Raw genomic sequence first — 18,631 nt, forward strand, 5'->3', positions numbered from 1 at the left:
TTTCTGGCCTCTGTACACAGCTTCCAAAGCATTAAATTATTCAGAAAAAAATGCTTAAAAGTGAGTTGTAGCATCACTGTGTGAAAATAAATGATACAATGCGTCAGCCAATCAAATCAGTGGTCAGTGGTAAAACTCTGATATGTTAAAGTCACTGTAAGAAAACAGTAAAATCCTGCAAGAGTGGCGACATTTAATAAAATTCACCTGAGATATTTTCAACAACTCAAGTGATCCACATGTAGAAAAGACAATTGATAAAAACATAAGTGTTGAACAAACTAAATTGTATTAAATATTTTGTGAAAAGCCGTTCTTGTTAATGATACTTTCAAAATGTCTTCTATATGGAGAAACATTTAATTTATTCTTCCTTTTCTTCATATCTTTCCATATGTTATTATTTGAGTACAAATCCATTGATCAAACTTGGAAATCCACACTTGTTTCTTCAGAATCTTATCCGTAATGTTTTTATATATTTCTGTATTTGGACAACTTTTGGTGTGCTGTCTTAATATTAAACAAATTTAAAAAAATATTGTTAATTGCTGCTTAGCATTTGTATTTTATCAGAACATATTTGATGTAATTCAAGTATTTTTTCCTTTATTTAACCAGGAAAACCCCTCTCATTGAGATCCAGATCTCATTTTCAAGAGGGACCTGAGCAGAAATCTGCAACACACAAATGTGCCAATAAAAAAATGTAAATAAAAAACCTGCAGGCCAGTAGTCACCGAAAACATTTCTAATCAAATCCAGGCTCCGGCATGATCTGCTTAGAAATCGTTTCAATATTAGAAAGGATTAACATTTGCTTTGACCACCAAACTAAACCAATAAAACAAAACCAAACATCTGTTCTCACATATTAATTTCAAAAAGCTTTGTGTTGATCAAAACAGTAAAACTTTACTTCAAATGAGCTGAACCTCTTTGTAATCCGCTCCAAATTACTGCCTCCCGTTTTGAACTTGGAGTCTACCGGTGGTTTTGAGTGTCGGCAGAGAAACACAGTGACTCATGTGTATTTAATTTCAGATACTGGTGGTCCCTGAGGGGGCTGAAGCTATGTCGAGGCCCAGTCCGGACTACCCAATGCTTCCCACCATCCCCCTCTCAGCCTTCTCAGACCCCAAAAAGACAAAGACCTCTCATGTATCAAAGGTAGGACAAAGGGAGAAACATCATTTGGTTAAAGTCCCCTTGATCACGTGAGATCCGTCCGCATCGTTTGCAGGCATAGATGAAATAAAAATGTATATTTTTCCTTTTTGAGAAAAAGGCTGACTGGAGTTAGTAATTGTTCCCAGCTGTTTTTGTGCATTCGTGTGCAGGATTTCTCTCTTCTTATCTGCGGAGTGAGGGTGCACATTAGGAGGAAAACTGACTCCTTCGCATTTTTCAAAGATGAATCAGTTGGAGAGTAGACCTGACGAGGACTTTATTCTTTTGCAGGCGTCTATTTCTATGTTGTTGTTTTTTTGGGTTTTTTTTAAGATATAACCAGAATCTAAAAAAATCTTCTAGATAATTCCTGGTTTTCAGTCTAGCCCTGCATGTTTTGGGTGTTTACCCTGCAGCCAGGCACCTGTCTTAAATGAATGTGTGATTTTCAGGCTTCTGCAGCATTGCATGGTAAGCTGAGGAGGTAATGCATTCATTTGAATTAGGTGTGCTGGAGCAGAGGCGCAGTAAAAACATTCTGGACAGTGAGCTCCAAGGGCCATGGTAGAGAACCGCTGGAAAGCAAATACTTTATTTTTTTTGACTTTTTAAATCCATATTTTTAGCTTTTAATTGAAGAGATGCTTGCTAAAACCTGATTTACAGTAAAATTAACTTATTTATCTGCTTTATGTTGAGCATTTCTCCACTTTAAATACTTAACCTGAAGTAATTTTAATTATTGCTTTTCTTATTCATGTTAGCTTTGACACCTGAAGTAATTAACAAGGTAACTTGCATTTAATGTGTGAATTTCTACACATTTTTTATGTTTAGTGTTTTCTTAGACGTGATACGTTTTGAAGAACAGAAGTATTTATAACAATATTAAAGTGTACAGAATTTAATTTTTCACTGCTCCAACAATTTTGAGTCCTGAAAACAGAAAGCTTTTATCAACAGATATCAACAGATTACACTTTTAAAATCAGCTTTTAGGTCAAACTAGTTTCTCCTGAAGGTCACTCAAAGCAAGTTGATAAATATTTCCAAACTAAGAAGGTGGGAGTTACAAAAAAAAGGAACTTGATGGTTAGTTATGCATTTATTTCCTCTCGTCTAGACTATTGCAACACACTTTTTTTTTGTAATTTCTTTTAACATGGGTCATGCAAAATCCGTTGTTGCCTTCAGTTGGTCCAAAACTCTGCAGTGAGAATCTGGAGCAAACAGAAGAGCTCACATCTCTCCTGTTTCAATGTCTCAGCCCTGGTAACGCATTTATTTTGGTGGACAATTAAAAAATTCTGACTAACTTTCTCTGTTACTGAACTGCAGAGAAACTATTAATCAGATTAATTTACATAATTGTCAAATAATTTAGGAATCGATGAATCGTTACCTGGAGTAAACACTTAAAAAAAAGGACATTTGCTGAAAGAACATCACATTTAGAGCAGTAATACACCCGAAAAAAATCTTCTTTTTCTGCAAATATCCTTTTCTCAGAACTGAAGTGGCATAGTTTTAGCTACACATGCATGAAGGGGATGATATATTAGATTTTAGTCTGCAAGATGTTTTTTTTTCTTATGTGAAAAAGAAATTTTCATCTTATTATATTTATAATATTGTATAAAACAAGCTGATATTGTTGAAAAATTAGCAAAATTTGCCACTTTAAAAAAAAATTGATTGTCAGAATGATCAATTATTAAAACAATTGTTAGCTTCAGTGAGTCAATCAGGAAGGACTGAGTGTTTCACATGTTAGGAGTATTTATGTAGCTGCAGATTCGATCTTTCATATAAATAATGAAGCGTTAACTACAGGAATGCTGCTGTTACATTTTAGGCGACAAAATGTTTTTCTTTTGCTTTTTTGAGTATTTTCAATCTTGTACAAAGTGGTTAAGTAAAAAATCTGCAGAATGTACCAATGTATTTAATTTTTTCAGCTAATCATCAGAATAATTAGTAGAATACTCAGTTACTAAAATAATCTCTATCTGCAAACATTAGTTTAAATTGATGGCCATCAAAATGATGCTATTTAAAAACTGACTGATTTGAACATATTTAAGTTTGTGTAGCTTCATGAGCAAACATTTAAACGTGCAAAAATTACCCCAGATGTAATAAATGTAAAAATTTAATTCCAAAAATGCAGCATTTCTGAGCCTGAACCTACATATTTTAATTTGTAGATCCGATGAAAGTCCTGCTATTTTCCTCTCCTCAGGAACCAAGTAAAGAAGGAAGTGGTGGCAGCAGCAAAGGACCCAAACCACACAAACTGACCAAGGAGCACCGTGAACGATCGCGGAAAGACTCTGAGAGCAAAGGGTCGTCCAAAGGCGACGACCGAGATGGGAGCAGCAAAAGCGGTCGCGACCCTTCCTCGTCCTCCTCTTCGAAAAAGCCGTCAGAGATCAAAGTGAAGGACGAAGTGAAAGTTCAGCCGAAGGCGGCCTTCAAGGAGCCCAAGCTCACCCTGAAGGAGTCGAAGATGGACGGCATGTCCCCTAAAGGAGGGGGGGCAGGAAGCGGCGGGGGAGGCGGAGGAGGAGCGGTGGAGGCCAAAGCTCCGGGGAAGCGCCCCTCCACCGTGGAGTCCCCCAAACCCAGCGCCAAGAAGCAGAAGAAGGGCAGCTCCGACGGGCTGAAGGGGCCGACCGGCGGCGCGTTCACCGGGACGTCGCCGCGCGTCTCCTCGTCCTCGGCCATCAGCCAGTCCTACGGCGAGAAGAAACCTTCCAAGGACAAAGGCCGCTGGCCGCCCAAAAACAAAAACGATGCCCAGGAGCTGAAGGAGCTCAAGAAACTTCCAGAGTCGGAGGAGTCCAATTCAGAGGACGAAGCGTCGTCAAAGTCAGAGGTAGGAGGATTTTTAGGTAAATGCGACGGTGAAGAGTTAAAACCCGCTGCTACAAACACAAACCAGGATGGGTTTATGACTTTAGAGCTGCTGTAAATGTCTAATTTATCAGATTTTCTTTAATAATGATGATTTTGTCATTTTTAGTTTTTCCTTCCTGCAAGAGAATTGATGTATGCATTTTTTAAAACTTTTACAATAGGTTGCATTGTTTTGTATTTGTAAATATCCTGAAATTTATTTTGAAAATAGGATTTTTGTCTGCTAGATGTTTCATTGGAAAATGCATCTTACAGAAATTAATTTGGAAAAAAATTCACAAGTAAAACAAGAATAACCTAATCTGTAATGGACTCAAGATTAACTGGATACGTTTTCATTTGCCTGCTGTCTGCAGAATTAGAACTTTTTTGTGTCAATCAACTTAAGACATAAAGTATTCAGTTGATTCTACTCATGTTTCCCATTTATTTGTTCATATTATTAATATTTATTTAACCTGTTGTACTTTTTAAATTTCTGTTTTTCCAGCAATCGGCTGCTTCGAGTCCTTCCAACTCAACTTCCAGTTCTGACTCCAGTTCAGATTCAGACTTTGAGCCTGGACAAAAACCAGGGCAAGGTGAGTTTGATGGTTTAATAATTAGTCATTTGTGTTGTTTCTAGTGATTAACCTTTTAATTGACCCTGGGCTTACAATTGTCTTCACTTCAAGTCTTTAGGGAACGCATATGGATTTTAAATTAATTATTTTATTCCCAAATCCAGTGTCCAGTGAATCGACTCAAGTGGCACAGTTATAGCTTCACCTGGTTCAAATTCTTTAAATAAAAAATATTAAAATCTCCTATGAAGCACATTTAGCTGTTTAATTATTAGTTTATCTAAAAAAATAAACACATCAGCATATTTATTTTAAATTGAGCAGCTTTTCAGATGTTAAAAGTATTATTTTAGCAGAAATGATCAAGGAATGGTGTTGCTACATTTTAAGAAATAAAATGCTTTTTATTATTTAAAAAAATGTATTTGCTTTTTTAACCATTTCTAATGTAAAAAATAAGCGTAAGTGGTTAAATGAAATGTCTCCAAAATGTGCCCATTTATTTTTTTCGATTAATCAAGTTTAGTCATCAGAATAACTGATTAATCAGTTACTTAATCAATCAGGACATTTGGAAATTATAACCTGGTACAGTTTGTTTCTCCTCTTGCGGTGAACTTTGTAACGCTCCTGTTTTAAGCAAAATAAATTGCTAAAAAATCCTAAAATTAATAGTTTCAGCCACAACTGCATTCCATTTCAGAGACACCAAGTGTTGGTTTGGTAAATCGTTGGATTAAAACGTTTTAATCTGTTCAGATGATAGAACTGACGTGTTTCTGTTTCTCTCAGGCCCGCTCAGATCCATGGTGGAAGAGATCCAGTCTGAAGAGTCGGACGACGACGACAGCAGCTCAGAAGAAGGGACGCCCATCAAAACCAACCCCCCCAACCGCGACTCTCGGTCAGTTTGAGCCAAATCACAAAGTTTTAAGCCAGAATCTGTATTTTATACATGCAGATTGTTGTTTATTCTCAGCATTTTCAGGTTTTTTTTTTTTTTTTATTAAAGCCAGGTAGAGAATGTAGTTCAGTCAAACTGATTCACTTGACTGGCTGCTAAAAGTCTCTACGCATCGTCAGATGCAGACGGGCATTTACGAGTGCCAGACAGAGTTCCTTTAGTCTGTTTGAATGACCTCTGACCTCGACCTGTGCCTCCGACAGACTCAGCCTGGACAGCGAGAGTGACAGCAGCGACGAATCGCACCGCCCCAGTCGAGACCCCGCCCCACCCCCACAGAAACACGGCTCGTCCAACAACAAAGTGAGTCTCCCACCGAGCGTTTTATTGTGTTTTCAATCAGCGCGCCGACGGGGGTTTCAGTCGTCTGCTGGAGCCATGTCTTGATTCTGGTGCTGCTCAGACATTAAACACTTAGTCAAATTAAAGAATCGTAGAAATGACGTTACGTTTTGAAGATTTACATTTAGAAAAACGCATGCAGGACTGGAGGCGTACAGTCATTTAATAAACGGCGTCTGATGAGCGGATATAACCCAACTCGTGCAAAACCACAACGAACTGATGCAACATTTCAAAGAGCTTAAGTTCAAGTTTCTCAGAATAATGAGACAAAAACAAGATCTTATGAAGTTTGTGTTTCATGGACGCTTAAAGCAGCTGTACAAGCTCTTGGGTAACAGAGTGTACTTACAGCTTGTCGCAATTAATCATTTAGTCGCATGATAAATTAAAAGGAGCTCAATCATTTACATGATTGGTAGAAAGACTGGATGACGTAAAGCTTCAGTCTGAAGATCAGCCCCTTATTTTGAAGGGCAGCTTTGTTTACAAATACTAAATCCATTTTATTTTTTGTTTTATTTGTTTGGGAAATTTAAAATGTCTTCTAGTTCCAGTGTTAAATGTTCATTAGAAATGAGAGATTATTGATCTTTGAGAGGATGCATTTGCATTATTATGACTTGAAAATGGTCTCAAAATCTAAAGAATAACTTCTGGGACAATTTATCGTTATCAAACAATTTATCGTGACAGGCCTCGGTTTGCTGAATTTATTTCCCATTTTAAATCAGTTGTTAAATAATTCGGTCTTGCATTTTTTGTCAGTCATCTGTTGAAATACATTAAAATAAAATGTAAAAAAATCTGTTTTTTTATTTTAAAATCTCCGATCCATCTCTCTCTCTGGCTTGCCTCCATCTTCTGCCACAGGTTGTCCGAAAAAGTCCAGATTCCTCTTTTCGCTCGGAGAAGGTGATGAAGAAGGGATACGACAAGGTAGGAAGGGTAAATCAAACTTTTTATGTCTAAACTTAAAAATAAAATAACCATTTTGCTGCAATAGTTGTATTAAGAAACGAAACAAATCTTTGACTATTTTACCTTTTTAACGACACACTTTTGTTTGGATTTTCTGTTGGTATGAGAATCAAAACACCCAAGGTTCAATAAATCAACCAATATGTCAAATTATTATAATTTCTGACCCTGAACATGATCAATTATATTACTGTAAGCCAGGGGTGTCCAAAGTTTAATAATTTTATGTGGCCCTCATTGGGCCGCTACTAAACAGAGATGATGCAGAAGGAAAATGAAAGGAAAAAATATAGATTTAGAAATCGCCTTGTTGTGGAAATTCAATGCAATTATTCCACGACAAAAGAGGATTTAATATAAAGAATAATCTGCATTCATCTGTATTTAAAACTTTAGTTGGCTCTCTGGAGCATCTGGTTGCAGACTCCTGTTGTAGACCAACAAAATAAAAAATATGCAACCCAAAACTTTAGTTTGTTTTATTAAAAAAAACATCTGACACCTTTCAGATCATAGAAATTCCTTATTTTCTATGTTGTTTCTTTAAAATATTACATGATGATTTATCAGTTGGCAGTTAAAAAGAAATAGCTCACGATATATATTTTTTTTAATTTAGCATTTCTGTTAAATAGCTAGTTTCATTTTGCTGATTTGGGTCAAAAGTTTGGACACCACTGGTTTCAGCTTAGAGAAAAAAGAAAAAATTGTCAAAGAATCAATCAGTCAACAACTAACGTCTTCCTGTGAACTTTGTGTTTTCTGACATCTTGTTTCATGAATGCTGCAGGCCTACACAGAGGAGCTGGTGGACCTCCACCGCAGACTGATGGCATTAAGGGAGCGAAACGTCCTGCAGCAGGTGGGCGATATGACTTTCTCTGCCACATTTACTCCTGTTGTAGTTAAACCTGTTCTACGAAAGAGCAGACATTTTATAGAGGTTTCATGTCTTTGATAAACAGAAAGTAGAGGATTATTAAGAATACATTCCACTTTATTTGCCCCACTCAGCTCTTCTAGACTAGCGGTAGCACCAATTGGCAAACGCCTCAGAACGGCTGTAAACAGCATAACTGTGAAGATGAGCTGAAGGCGGAGTGTCAGAGAGAGCAGGAGCTTCTTAAAGAGACGGAGGCCCAATTTCAAGGCATCAAATTACAAGATCAATTTGAAGTCATGTTTGATAAATACAGCATTTTTATAACTGAAGGCAACAGTAAATGTTTCCATTGGCCATAAAACTGGAGTTGAGAAAATAAATCTGCTTAATGGAAACATGGAAGTTTCTGAACGACTCAATTTTGCGATAAGTTTTTGCTTTAGGATGAGGTACATTTTTGGATGTGTCAAAATTTGCAATGGAAACATTTTATTTTGCATCACAAGTCACATGATCAACAACTGGATACTACTGGCGGAAAATATGAAGAAAACAGGAAGTGGTTGGAGGATGACGGTGCGGCATGATTTTTAACGACTTATAGCGTGAACAAGCTTATTCACATGCGATTTTAATTATTTAATCCAAACACCTCATTAAAAAGTTTTTTTTTTTTTTTTTTTTTTTTTTTCAAAATTAGTGACATATTGACAATTTTGCCCATTTTAGTTATGGAAAGCAGCGACTGTTACGCATTTGTTCTGTAAAATGGCACAAACATGACGCCTCTCGTTTTAGTACCTAAACATGAAAACTTCAAAGGACTTGGAGCTCTAATTTTATCAAGAGGATTTTATTTTAGGGGTGATGAATACAAATGTATGGACAACTTTTCTAGTGTCTATTGGAGACGCACCAATCAGATTTTAATATCTGTATCAATAAGAGCAAATCTACTCAAATTCTTTGCACTTTATTTTTTATATTTGACCAATTAGCGAACATGTTATTTTTCTCTTTCAGTTTTGAATATTTGTTGCACTTTATTTTTTATATTTGACCGAGTTAACCTGTTTTTCTCAGTTTCTTTATGGTTGAGTTTCTACATGTTTGACCAAACCTATGAAGCTATTGGTGTACTTAATTGTTGTACTGGTGGAGAGTTATCAAATAATTTGTAATTCATTACATTTATATCTGTTTATTAAAATAAGAAAAAAGAAACTTGACAGTTCAGCACTGTTTTTCTGTATCAGAAGCTAAATCTCAGATCTTGGTATCGGTATCGGAAGTAAAAAAAAAAGAAGTGGATCGGTGCATCTGGGCTTTCTATTGTTAGAGAAAAATAATAAATTAAACATTTTTCTTCCATATCACAGTTATTAACTTTCCTGTGTTGGTCTGTAGTATCAAATCCCAGTGAAATGGATTTTTTTTTAGCTAAAACACAAAGATATGTGAAAAAATGTGGCTACTTCCTGCATCATGTCCACATTTCTGACTAAAATTTAATAGTTTCTGTTTTTGTCCTGCAGATTGTCAACCTGATCGAGGAGACCGGCCACTTTAACGTGACAAACACCACCTTTGACTTTGACCTCTTTTCATTGGACGAGTCCACCGTCCGCAAACTACAGAGCTACCTGGAGGCGACGGCCACGTGACAGGAAGCGGCGGGGGCCGGCGTGTGGATGTCAGCGGCAGAGGTAGCCTCGCCATCATGCCTGCTCTTTGCGGAAGAGACGAGCAGAAACGTCTGTCGCGGCCTTTTCACGAGTCTGACTGAAGCATCGAACAACCACACCACGAAACAGAAACACACGAACAGTCGCAAGCACACAACACCACCTTCACGTGACGCTGGGGAGGAAACAGGAGGAGGAGGAAGAGGAGGTGGTGTGTGAGGAAACGCCGGAGTATCTGACCTCCGTCTGGTCAGGGTTTTCACTACACACACTTCGAATCTGTGCCGAGCTGAGGAATTCGCCCAACAAACCCCCACCCCGTCCCTCCCTCCTGCACTTAAACTGCTCCCGCCTCTGCAAACCTAATACTTCCCTTCCTCCTCCTCTTCCTCTCCTCCTCCTCCTCCTCCTCCACATGCACACTCCTGTCTGAGCAGAACACTCCGGCCCCTGCATTGTCAGCTGGAGCTCATTTCTCTTCCAACACACTCCTGAGTTGCGTGTGAACGCCGTCCGTGAGTCTGCGCGCGACTCGTTCTGCTGAGGTTTAAGAGGACATGTTGTCTTTGTGGTCACCGACTTCTTTGTTTATGAAACTTGAGCACAAACAGCCGGTTGCATTTCTACCACCAGTCACTCGCCAACAAGCACACTTTGCCCTGCTAACCTCTACCTCCCGTTTGGCATTATTAGTTTATAAGCACTGAAAATGCTTTTAACACACTTTAGTTTTCTTGTAAATGACAGAAAAAGCTTCTTGACATTTTTTTATTTTGGGTTTTAAGAAGTAAAAACATTGATTTTCTGTTTTTTTTTTTTTTTTTCACTGATGTAAAGTTTTTGTTACAGAGCTAATTGATGGTTGTCTTCTAGAACTGTTAATTTTTTTTAATCACTACAGAAAAGATTAATAGTTGCCTCATTGTTGTTGCTTCATTATCGTTGGATACAAATTACCCAGAAAGTAGCACACTTTTGTTTTTAATTTAAAAACTAACTTTTGTTGTTAAAATGCAAAATTAAAGTTACTTCAGCCAAGATTAAGAAAAGAGAGGCTGTCTGGTTGCAACAAATTTAGATTGAGTTTGAGTTTTATCAGATAATAAATGACGAAGTAATGATATATTTTGAGTTTATATTGAATTAATTTGCATTTTATCTATCCTTTCTTTGGATAGCCTGAAAAGTTTTCCACCAAGTACTGAAACATTTTTTCATGAAAAATGTTAAAAGCTTAAATTACGTATTTATGATCCATGTAAAAAAGGCACATGAACTGAAGGGATGAACACATTTAAAATCTGCAAGGTTTTCTCTGATTGGCAGCTCAAGCTAGGAAAATCTGAATTTATTTCCCTTTTTAATTAAATTACGTCACCGTTTACAACAACCACTCTTCTTGAATTGCATAAAAAACAGGGAAAATGCTTTGATGTCTAAATGTTAATTTAAAAAAAAAAATCTTTTTTTCTGTTGAATTAAAACAGAAACATCTTTATTCATCACTCTTTTGAAATCTGTAAAAACGGTAATCATCCTCAGAAAATTAGTATCAACCAGCAAAATTCTAGCATCTAAGATTTATTTTTACGGTACGAAATGAGTCGGGATAGGATGAGTTTTCTTTCTTTGATCAAAAACTAAAACGTTTTGTCTTTAAAACTAAGGAAAAAATAAAACGGCAATGGTTCAGAGAAAACTTGCTAAAACCCCAATTTAATAGTAAAAGTTTTGCACAGTGCTCTGCGTCATTATTTCCTTTTTTTGTTTTCAGTGCTTGTAAACACAGTAAGGAGGGGTTGTGGTGAAGTGATGCATATTTTCTCCTGTGTGTGTCCCGCTCCGGTTTTCAGCCGTCTGTACATTCGAAAACACATGTTCTGTTGCGTTCCTGTGCTTTCCCACTGAAAGCTGAGCCTTGACCTCCAGCAGACCCCTTAACGACCCCCTGCACCCCCCTCTGCTCTGCGTGAACGAAAGGGCTCCGAAGCTCCTGGCCACAGCAGTGGAGGATCGCTCCTGAATTTGCCTTCTAGGTGGGGTGGAAAAAAGAAACGACAAAAACAAACAAAAAAACAGTAGCCATACTTCCCAACAAAACAAAGAGGAGAAAAAGAGGGGGGGCCACGCTTTTTTACATTTTATTTTTCTACAAGTGCATTTTGTGTATTTATTCCCAAGACAACCTGTGAGCTCTGAATGTATATTGCTTTTACTTTTTTACGGCTTGCAACAGCCCCACTCCAGTGCCTTTTCCTGCAGCGCGCAGCACTAAGGGGGGGGTGTGCGCTCTGCTAGCGTCGCTCACACAGATTGAAGACCCCACCCTCCCCCTCCTACCATAAACCCCTCCTGGGGGGAACAAGTGTTAATTGGGATGCCTGAACATCCAGTATTGTCTTAATGGTTCCCATCCCTGCTGTGGTCCTTCTTTTTTTCTTTTTTTTTCTTTCTTTTGTTAAATCAAGAATATCTCCGTTAGTCCAACATAATTGATAGTTTTTGTGGATGGTGGTCATCTTTTTTCTGTTCTAAGGTTAGGGTTTGTAAAAAAAAAAAAAAAGGAAAAAAAAAACATCAAAATACTGTGGTAGTTTCTCACTTTAATTAGCTCGAGCTTTTTTGTTCTGCGTTGTGTTTTTGTGAGTGTTTGTCGTCGATGAGAAGGGTCTGGCCCTCTTCGGCCGTTTGATCGTCGTACGTCGTAGCGCTCAATCGCAGGACGCCAGGCACTTAAACGGCTACAATAACGAGCGCGAAGGCAGATGGAAAATAAACGCTCCTCTTCCCCCCGTGGCGTCCATTAATGGCGGAAACATCTCGCTGAGGCCTGAGTCGAGACGGCAGCTCGATTGATCAGATGGTCTAGAAAAACTGGCTCACTAATCGCATCAGTTAGACCTTCACTGTGCAAAGGTTTACGCATGTCTGAAACATTTCCTTACGTGAAGTCTACCAAATATACCTCATTTTGTTTGGATTTCATACGATCACATCAGATAACGAGGAAAACGTCTACACCTATTCTTCTGATTGGGTCGACCCAAAGCTTAGAAATTAGTTTTTTTATATCAAATTTGATTTTAATCAGTTTTTTTCTTTTCTAAAACTTAAATTAGAGGGAACATATTTTCAAAAAGTGGCTTTTATTTCAATCATTCTACAGGACCAAAGCTACTATAAATTCATAATATGAATAGAATAAAAAAGCAGTTTTACCAGAATGCCCTAAAATTATAATTTTAATGAGAAAAAAGCTGATGTGATATGAACAGCTCAAAGTTTAGTTTTTTTGTTTTCGTTTGCTCAGTCGTTTTGAAGCATATTTTGATGCCGATGTGTTAAAAGACAAATTATTTATCTTTAAACAAACACCAAAGCAGAACTTCAACATTCTTCATTTTAATTATTTTTAATGTTCTCATAAAATTACTACATTCTCCTAATGTTGTGACTGTATTTTTGTAATATGACTTTATTCTTGTAACTTATTTATTTGAAACGCACCGATATGGACAGTTTGGGCCAGTGCCGATAGCTCATGATATTAACGCCCTCCTGAAACAGCATTGATACCGATATATCTCCCATCTATGATATTTATTTAGAAAACTTTAACTTTTGTCGCAGCTGCATTTCTGCCAATTAAATTTTGCGGAGATAAAACTTAATGCAAGTCAGTTTTGGTTTATAGATGCTTGTAACTCAGCGTAGAAATGTTTGTTTTTCTCTTGGGAGGATAGAAGTACTTAAAAGCCCGAGTGCTTATTTAATACTAACATATAACCTGAATTCAAGTTTTTAACCTCCTCATTTTTACTTTGTGTGTAATTAGTAAAAACTGGAAATCAAACCTTCTGGTTTATGAAGTTTAGCTGCTGCTGTCTGTTAATTCAAATTAAATTACATCTGTAAAGTTTAACTTAATCAAACTAAACATACGGATGTTGGTAAACCATCTGATGATAAATGTAGAAGTAATGAGCAATAAGACTTTTTTTCATCAAGCAGTACTGCAAACGGCTATAAAAGCAAACTAGAGGGTTTTCCTCTCTCTTGAATCTGTGTGTTATTTTTTTAGTGTTTTTTTTATTTTTTATTTAACCTGTTTGTTATTTTCCCTCGATTTAGTCGTTTGTTACAGTTTCTCCTCCATCAGTTTCAGTGAGACCAGAGATCATCGTCTTGATTCAGGCCCTCAGTGCGTTAGGAACACACACACACTCACACACACACCGGCCCACTGTGGGACAGTAGATGAGTGGGAGGTCGTCTCCCTAGTCTGCCCACTGTGTTTTTATTCCGACGCTCCGATAGCTTTAATTCTTCCTCTCTCTCCGTTTCTCTTCCCTGCCTGGCTCCATTTTTAAAATCAGAATAAAAACAAACGGATCCGCGCGGCCTTACTCACCCTGCCGGTTGCCTCCTGCCTCTCTTTCTGTTCCTCTCTCTCTCCCCAGCTCGCCCTCTCGCTCGCCCGCCCGCCCCTCCCTCTCTCACCTGCTGCACCTCCATTTCCTCGAGGTGCGCCTCCCTCCCTCTGTCAACTGAACTCCTGGCCGCGATCGCTGAGAACGAACTCTGAAGCTGACATAGGAAAGAATCGATGAAGAACAACTTTCCTCTTTTTCTGTGCACCAACTTGAGAACTTCTAGGTCCTAGTTCATGAACTCTGACCCCTGACCAGGCACTCATTCAGGGGGGAGTCACGATGGGAAACCCTCCTTCCTCCCAGTTTTATTTATGGACCTCTGCACTTTTGGCTGTGATGACTTCAGTACTTAAGTAGTTACCGAAACTGTATTTTTAAGGATTTTATACAATATTTACATGCAATACAATATAAATTGATTCGTTTTTCCTTTGCCAATCTTGTTGTTTTTATTTAATTTTGTTTATTTCGGCATATGATGTCATTATTTACAAACAAACATGGCCGTCGAGTCTATTTTTGGCACGTTGTTATTCCGATGTGATTGTTGTGTTTTAATGAATCTGAACACCAAGAAGCAGGAGGAAAAATAGGCTTGCCTCTTTTTGTTTTGTTTTTTTTATTTCTAATATTACCATCTGGGCCTGGATGAGATTCTTAGATTATGAAAATACACTGGTTTCACGGTATAAAAGCAGAAATCTGAACAGATGTTCAAATTGCTTTCATTTAAAACAAGAAAAGCAAAAATAATTGCAGCTGCTACTAAAACATTTTCTAATATTTTGAGCGATGCACCGATTGGCCACTCGGATATCAGAGTCAGACGATTGTCTGTTGATCGGTTTTGATTAGTGGGTCCAATATTTTTTAAAATCATTCTTTAGTTTCCTTTTATCTGTAAAACTAAGAGCTCCCATTATTTTTCTATAGTTTCGCCGCAACCGCTTTTATTTTGGTGCAAGTTAATCTGATAATTTAGAGACTTGTGCTTTCATTTAGAAACAGGGACAATCTCATAATTTTTTCTGTCGGATTTAGCATTATTACCTCAGTCAACAAACCTTTACTTTTATTTATTTTTTGGTCAAAATTTCCCTTGGCGAATCAGAATTGGAGAAATCAGAAAATCTCTGGTGAAAGCCTGATCGGTGCATCGGATTGTAATGCGTAGACTTAATCCTAATCTAGTAGTAGTTGTGATTTTTGGGCAGAATATTCTGACTTTTTGACATTATTTTAGATAAGCAGTTACAATAAGGTAGTGGTAGTTGTGTATTTTGACTAGCTGTAATTTAAAACGCAGTATTGCTGCACCGATCAGGATTTACCGATTTCTGCCTGTGTTTCTGGTTAAAGTCCTGCTGAGTCAGACTTTCAATGATTCCAGGGAAAAAGAACAAATATGAAAGTAAAAATGTCCTAATTTAAATTTAAAGTAGGACTGGGCGATATGACTTAAAAATGATTTTTTTTTTATTTTTTATTTTTTAGTCAAAATTCAATTTCTGATTTTAATCTTTTTTTTTTTTCCCGTTAAAAAACATACAAATAACAGAAAATGTTGCTTGTATATCAATTATTTGCATAAATAGATGTTAGATGTTCTGAACTAACGGAAACCCCAAAAAATCTAGATTTTCCAAAAGTTAAATATTCAAAAACAGAAAATTTGATTAATCTGTAAAATTAATTTATCAAAGCAGCAAAAGTAAAAAAAAAAATACATGCATTTTAAATGCTCTAGAAATCAGTTAAAATCCTTTTTGGCAGTTTTTTGCTAAAAGGAATAATAAAAAAAAAAACATTTAGATTGGGAAATTTTGAATCCAATGGAAAACATAGTTTTAAATTATAATCTCTTAATTTTGAATTATTTAAAAGGGAATAAAAGTTTAAAAATTAAATTTTCCAAGTTTTACCCACTAAGATCTGCTGCCTTATTGTTTGTAAGGTTTCTACATCATGAACATCCGGAAGCTGGGAAACTTTTTAAGAAAGTTAAATTAGTTTTCATCATACAGAAGGGTAGGAGTTTCAGCCAGCTGCCCTGCAGTCCGCAGCAATAAGTAGTTGGACAGGGAACATCAGGCCGGGCGGGCGGTTTCAGATAAATCCCAGATTCGAGAAAAAATTTCTTCTCTGAAAAACAAAAAAATGACTGGAAATATTTTCAAAATAGTTTGTAATTTTGCTAAATTATGAGAATAAAGTCAAAAATAACAGAATAAAGAAGCAATTTTTATAGAAAGTCTTATATTTGATGGAGAAAAGTAATTTTAATGAGAACAAATGTTTTAGATTAACATGACCAACTCAGTCTGATCATTTATTTTTCTTCTAAATTGACTCCTGTTACTGATGATGATTTGATGCTGATGTTAAAATATGAAATATTTTTTTTCTTTAAACCAAAACCAAACTTTTGGTCTAGTTCTCGATTAATTAATTGTTAATTCTTCTAACATTACGGCTTTATTCTCATAATTAAAGATAAAGTAGCCTATCCCTAAAATCCAAAGTCCAACTAAGTAGAAGCTGTAAAACATGAAGGACTCTGAACTGCGGAAACACAAGGATTACTTTGGTGGGAAAAACAAAAACTGATTTTCCAAAAATTATATCTTCAAAATCCAAAAACTGGTTTATTTCCCAGGCTTAGGCATGACTGCTAAAGTATAATCTGTGCTTTTTGCTGCTGGAAATGTAACATCAAACAGAAAAATCTGCCTGGAGAAAGGACAGTTTTATCTGTTTTAAAGCTGTAAGTTTTTAAAATCTTGATCCCAGTAAGCGACACATTCCCAGTACAAATAACTGGACAAGAGGAGGAGGAAACCTGAAGTCCACACTTTCATTCCTGGACTTGATTCAGAAAAACTGACTTCCTGCATCATGTCTAGTTTTTAGTTTCAAACATGGATGTCCGTTCTTTATTTTTTATTATTTTTTATGGAACAAATACATCCCAGATGAGTTGCAAAGTGAAGGCAGCTGCCACCACCGCCTCTCCTCAGATTCAGTGCATTTTGTGCCTTGATAACTTTTAAAACAACCAGAAAATATTTCAGTTCTGCTCCTCCTCCAGTGAGCGGAGGATCATGGGTAATGTAGTGAAGTAGGACGGATGAAAGAAAGCAGCAGAAAAGCCTTTGCTCTGTAACTCTGTGAGGCAGCTCGGACTATATTGTGTGTATGTGTTGTGGAGCTGCAGCGGAGGGTTATCTACTGTGTGGATCTTTAGCAGATGGAGGGGAGATGTGGCGCGGCGCGGGAGGGCGCCATGTGCGGACCGGCTGTTTCCTGTGTCGTTTGTGTCATAATGTGTCTGTGACTGAGGGGACAGGGTTGCCTGTATTTATAAAGGTTTGATTTGTTTTCTAAGGGGGGTTGAAAAAAAAAAAAAAAGAAAAAAAAAAGAACGTTCCGCGTTTGTGTTCAAAGCGACGACTAGAAGAACAAATGACGAACTGGACGGCAAAAAGAACAATTTGGTATTTTTGAAACGAAACAAAACTTGGCATTGCGATGCCACCATGTGGCCATATGATGCAAGTTCATGACGAGGATGAAACCTTTATTTTAATGTTGTTTTTTTATTATTATTTTGAAATCATATTATTAATAAAGTCATTAAGAACTGAAGCGCTGCGCTCTGAGTGTGAAGTCTTTGACCGGCGTGTGACCCCGGGTTCACCCCAGGGTCAGGGGAAGTTCATGTTGTGGTCAGCGCAGACCGTTTGGGGTTAAAAGGTAACGGGGATGCCTGTTGGTAAAAACTGATCAATAAACCTGCTTTCAGACTCAAACAACAGGACTTATTATTTGCAATTCACAAGTGGCAGAGAATGCTGTGAAAGGAAAAAGTCAAATGGCTTTTTCCCCCTTTCGCTCGCCTACAAAGGCAAATGTCACCTTTTTCACATTTTATGCTACAATCCTTATTATAAATTGCATAAAAGTAATGTTTCCTCAAAATCCTGCACAGAAAAGTTGAGTTTTGTGAATTTATTAAAAATACAAAAGAAAGAAATCACATTTATTCAAAGATGAAGCTCAAAAATTAATGTTTCTACAACTAAAACTGAGTTTACCTGTGCTAAATTCAGTAGATTCCTCTTAATTTGGAAAGACACAGACCCAGGGCTGAAATTATTAATCGATTATTAAAATCAACTAATTTAGACATTGATTAATCATTAACTGGAGTATACGGACTCCATATTTCTTTTTATGCTTTTTTAAGAAGAACTGTATATTTATAGAGGGAAATAAGCCAAAACTGTAAAAAAAATATCTCAGTTTTGCATTAAAGATAAAGAAAAATCCTTTTTTAAACATATTCTACCCAGAACTCCTGAATCAGCAGTTTTTAGCTTCACCTGGGTCTAATTCTGTAAAATAAATAAAAATCATGAGCATGTTAGGTTTTGGAAGTATGTTTGCAGCTGCAGATGCGTCCTTTGCTTCAAATGATCAAGTGTTCACTAAAGGAATGCTACATTATTTTGCATTTTAACCAATTAAATGTTTTTATTTAAAAATGGAAGTATGTTTGCATCATTTAATGTGTAAAAAAGGAAGATTTTTTTTATCTGATCATCAGAATCGATTACTAAAATAAACATTAGTAGCCTCCCTTAAAGTGTGAATTGCTTTGGAGTCCTCTGACTTGATAATTACAAGTCAAC

At 36.9% G+C, this 18,631-nt stretch overlaps 1 protein-coding gene across 2 annotated transcripts in view; it reads left to right on the forward strand.

Moving 5' to 3' along the window:
* The window catches only part of mllt1a (MLLT1 super elongation complex subunit a), a 29,330-nt gene extending 11,745 nt beyond the window's left edge, over positions 1–17,585 (forward strand). Inside the window, exons 5-12 of one of the 2 annotated variants that reach the window (XM_014971919.2) lie at positions 1,045–1,170; positions 3,413–4,048; positions 4,580–4,670; positions 5,445–5,556; positions 5,820–5,919; positions 6,832–6,906; positions 7,730–7,801; positions 9,358–17,585. In XM_014971919.2, the coding sequence (XP_014827405.1) occupies positions 1,045–1,170; positions 3,413–4,048; positions 4,580–4,670; positions 5,445–5,556; positions 5,820–5,919; positions 6,832–6,906; positions 7,730–7,801; positions 9,358–9,486 (1,341 nt within the window). In that variant the 3' untranslated portion in view covers positions 9,487–17,585. The remainder of the gene's footprint in view (positions 1–1,044; positions 1,171–3,412; positions 4,049–4,579; positions 4,671–5,444; positions 5,557–5,819; positions 5,920–6,831; positions 6,907–7,729; positions 7,802–9,357) is intronic. The other variant, XM_014971920.2, reaches the window with a different exon arrangement.
* Positions 17,586–18,631: the final 1,046 nt, after the last annotated feature.

This window comes from Poecilia mexicana, unplaced genomic scaffold (genome assembly GCF_051168715.1).
Source record: "Poecilia mexicana isolate PSO_F unplaced genomic scaffold, ASM5116871v1 scaffold_8, whole genome shotgun sequence".
Lineage (NCBI taxonomy): Eukaryota > Metazoa > Chordata > Actinopteri > Cyprinodontiformes > Poeciliidae > Poecilia > Poecilia mexicana.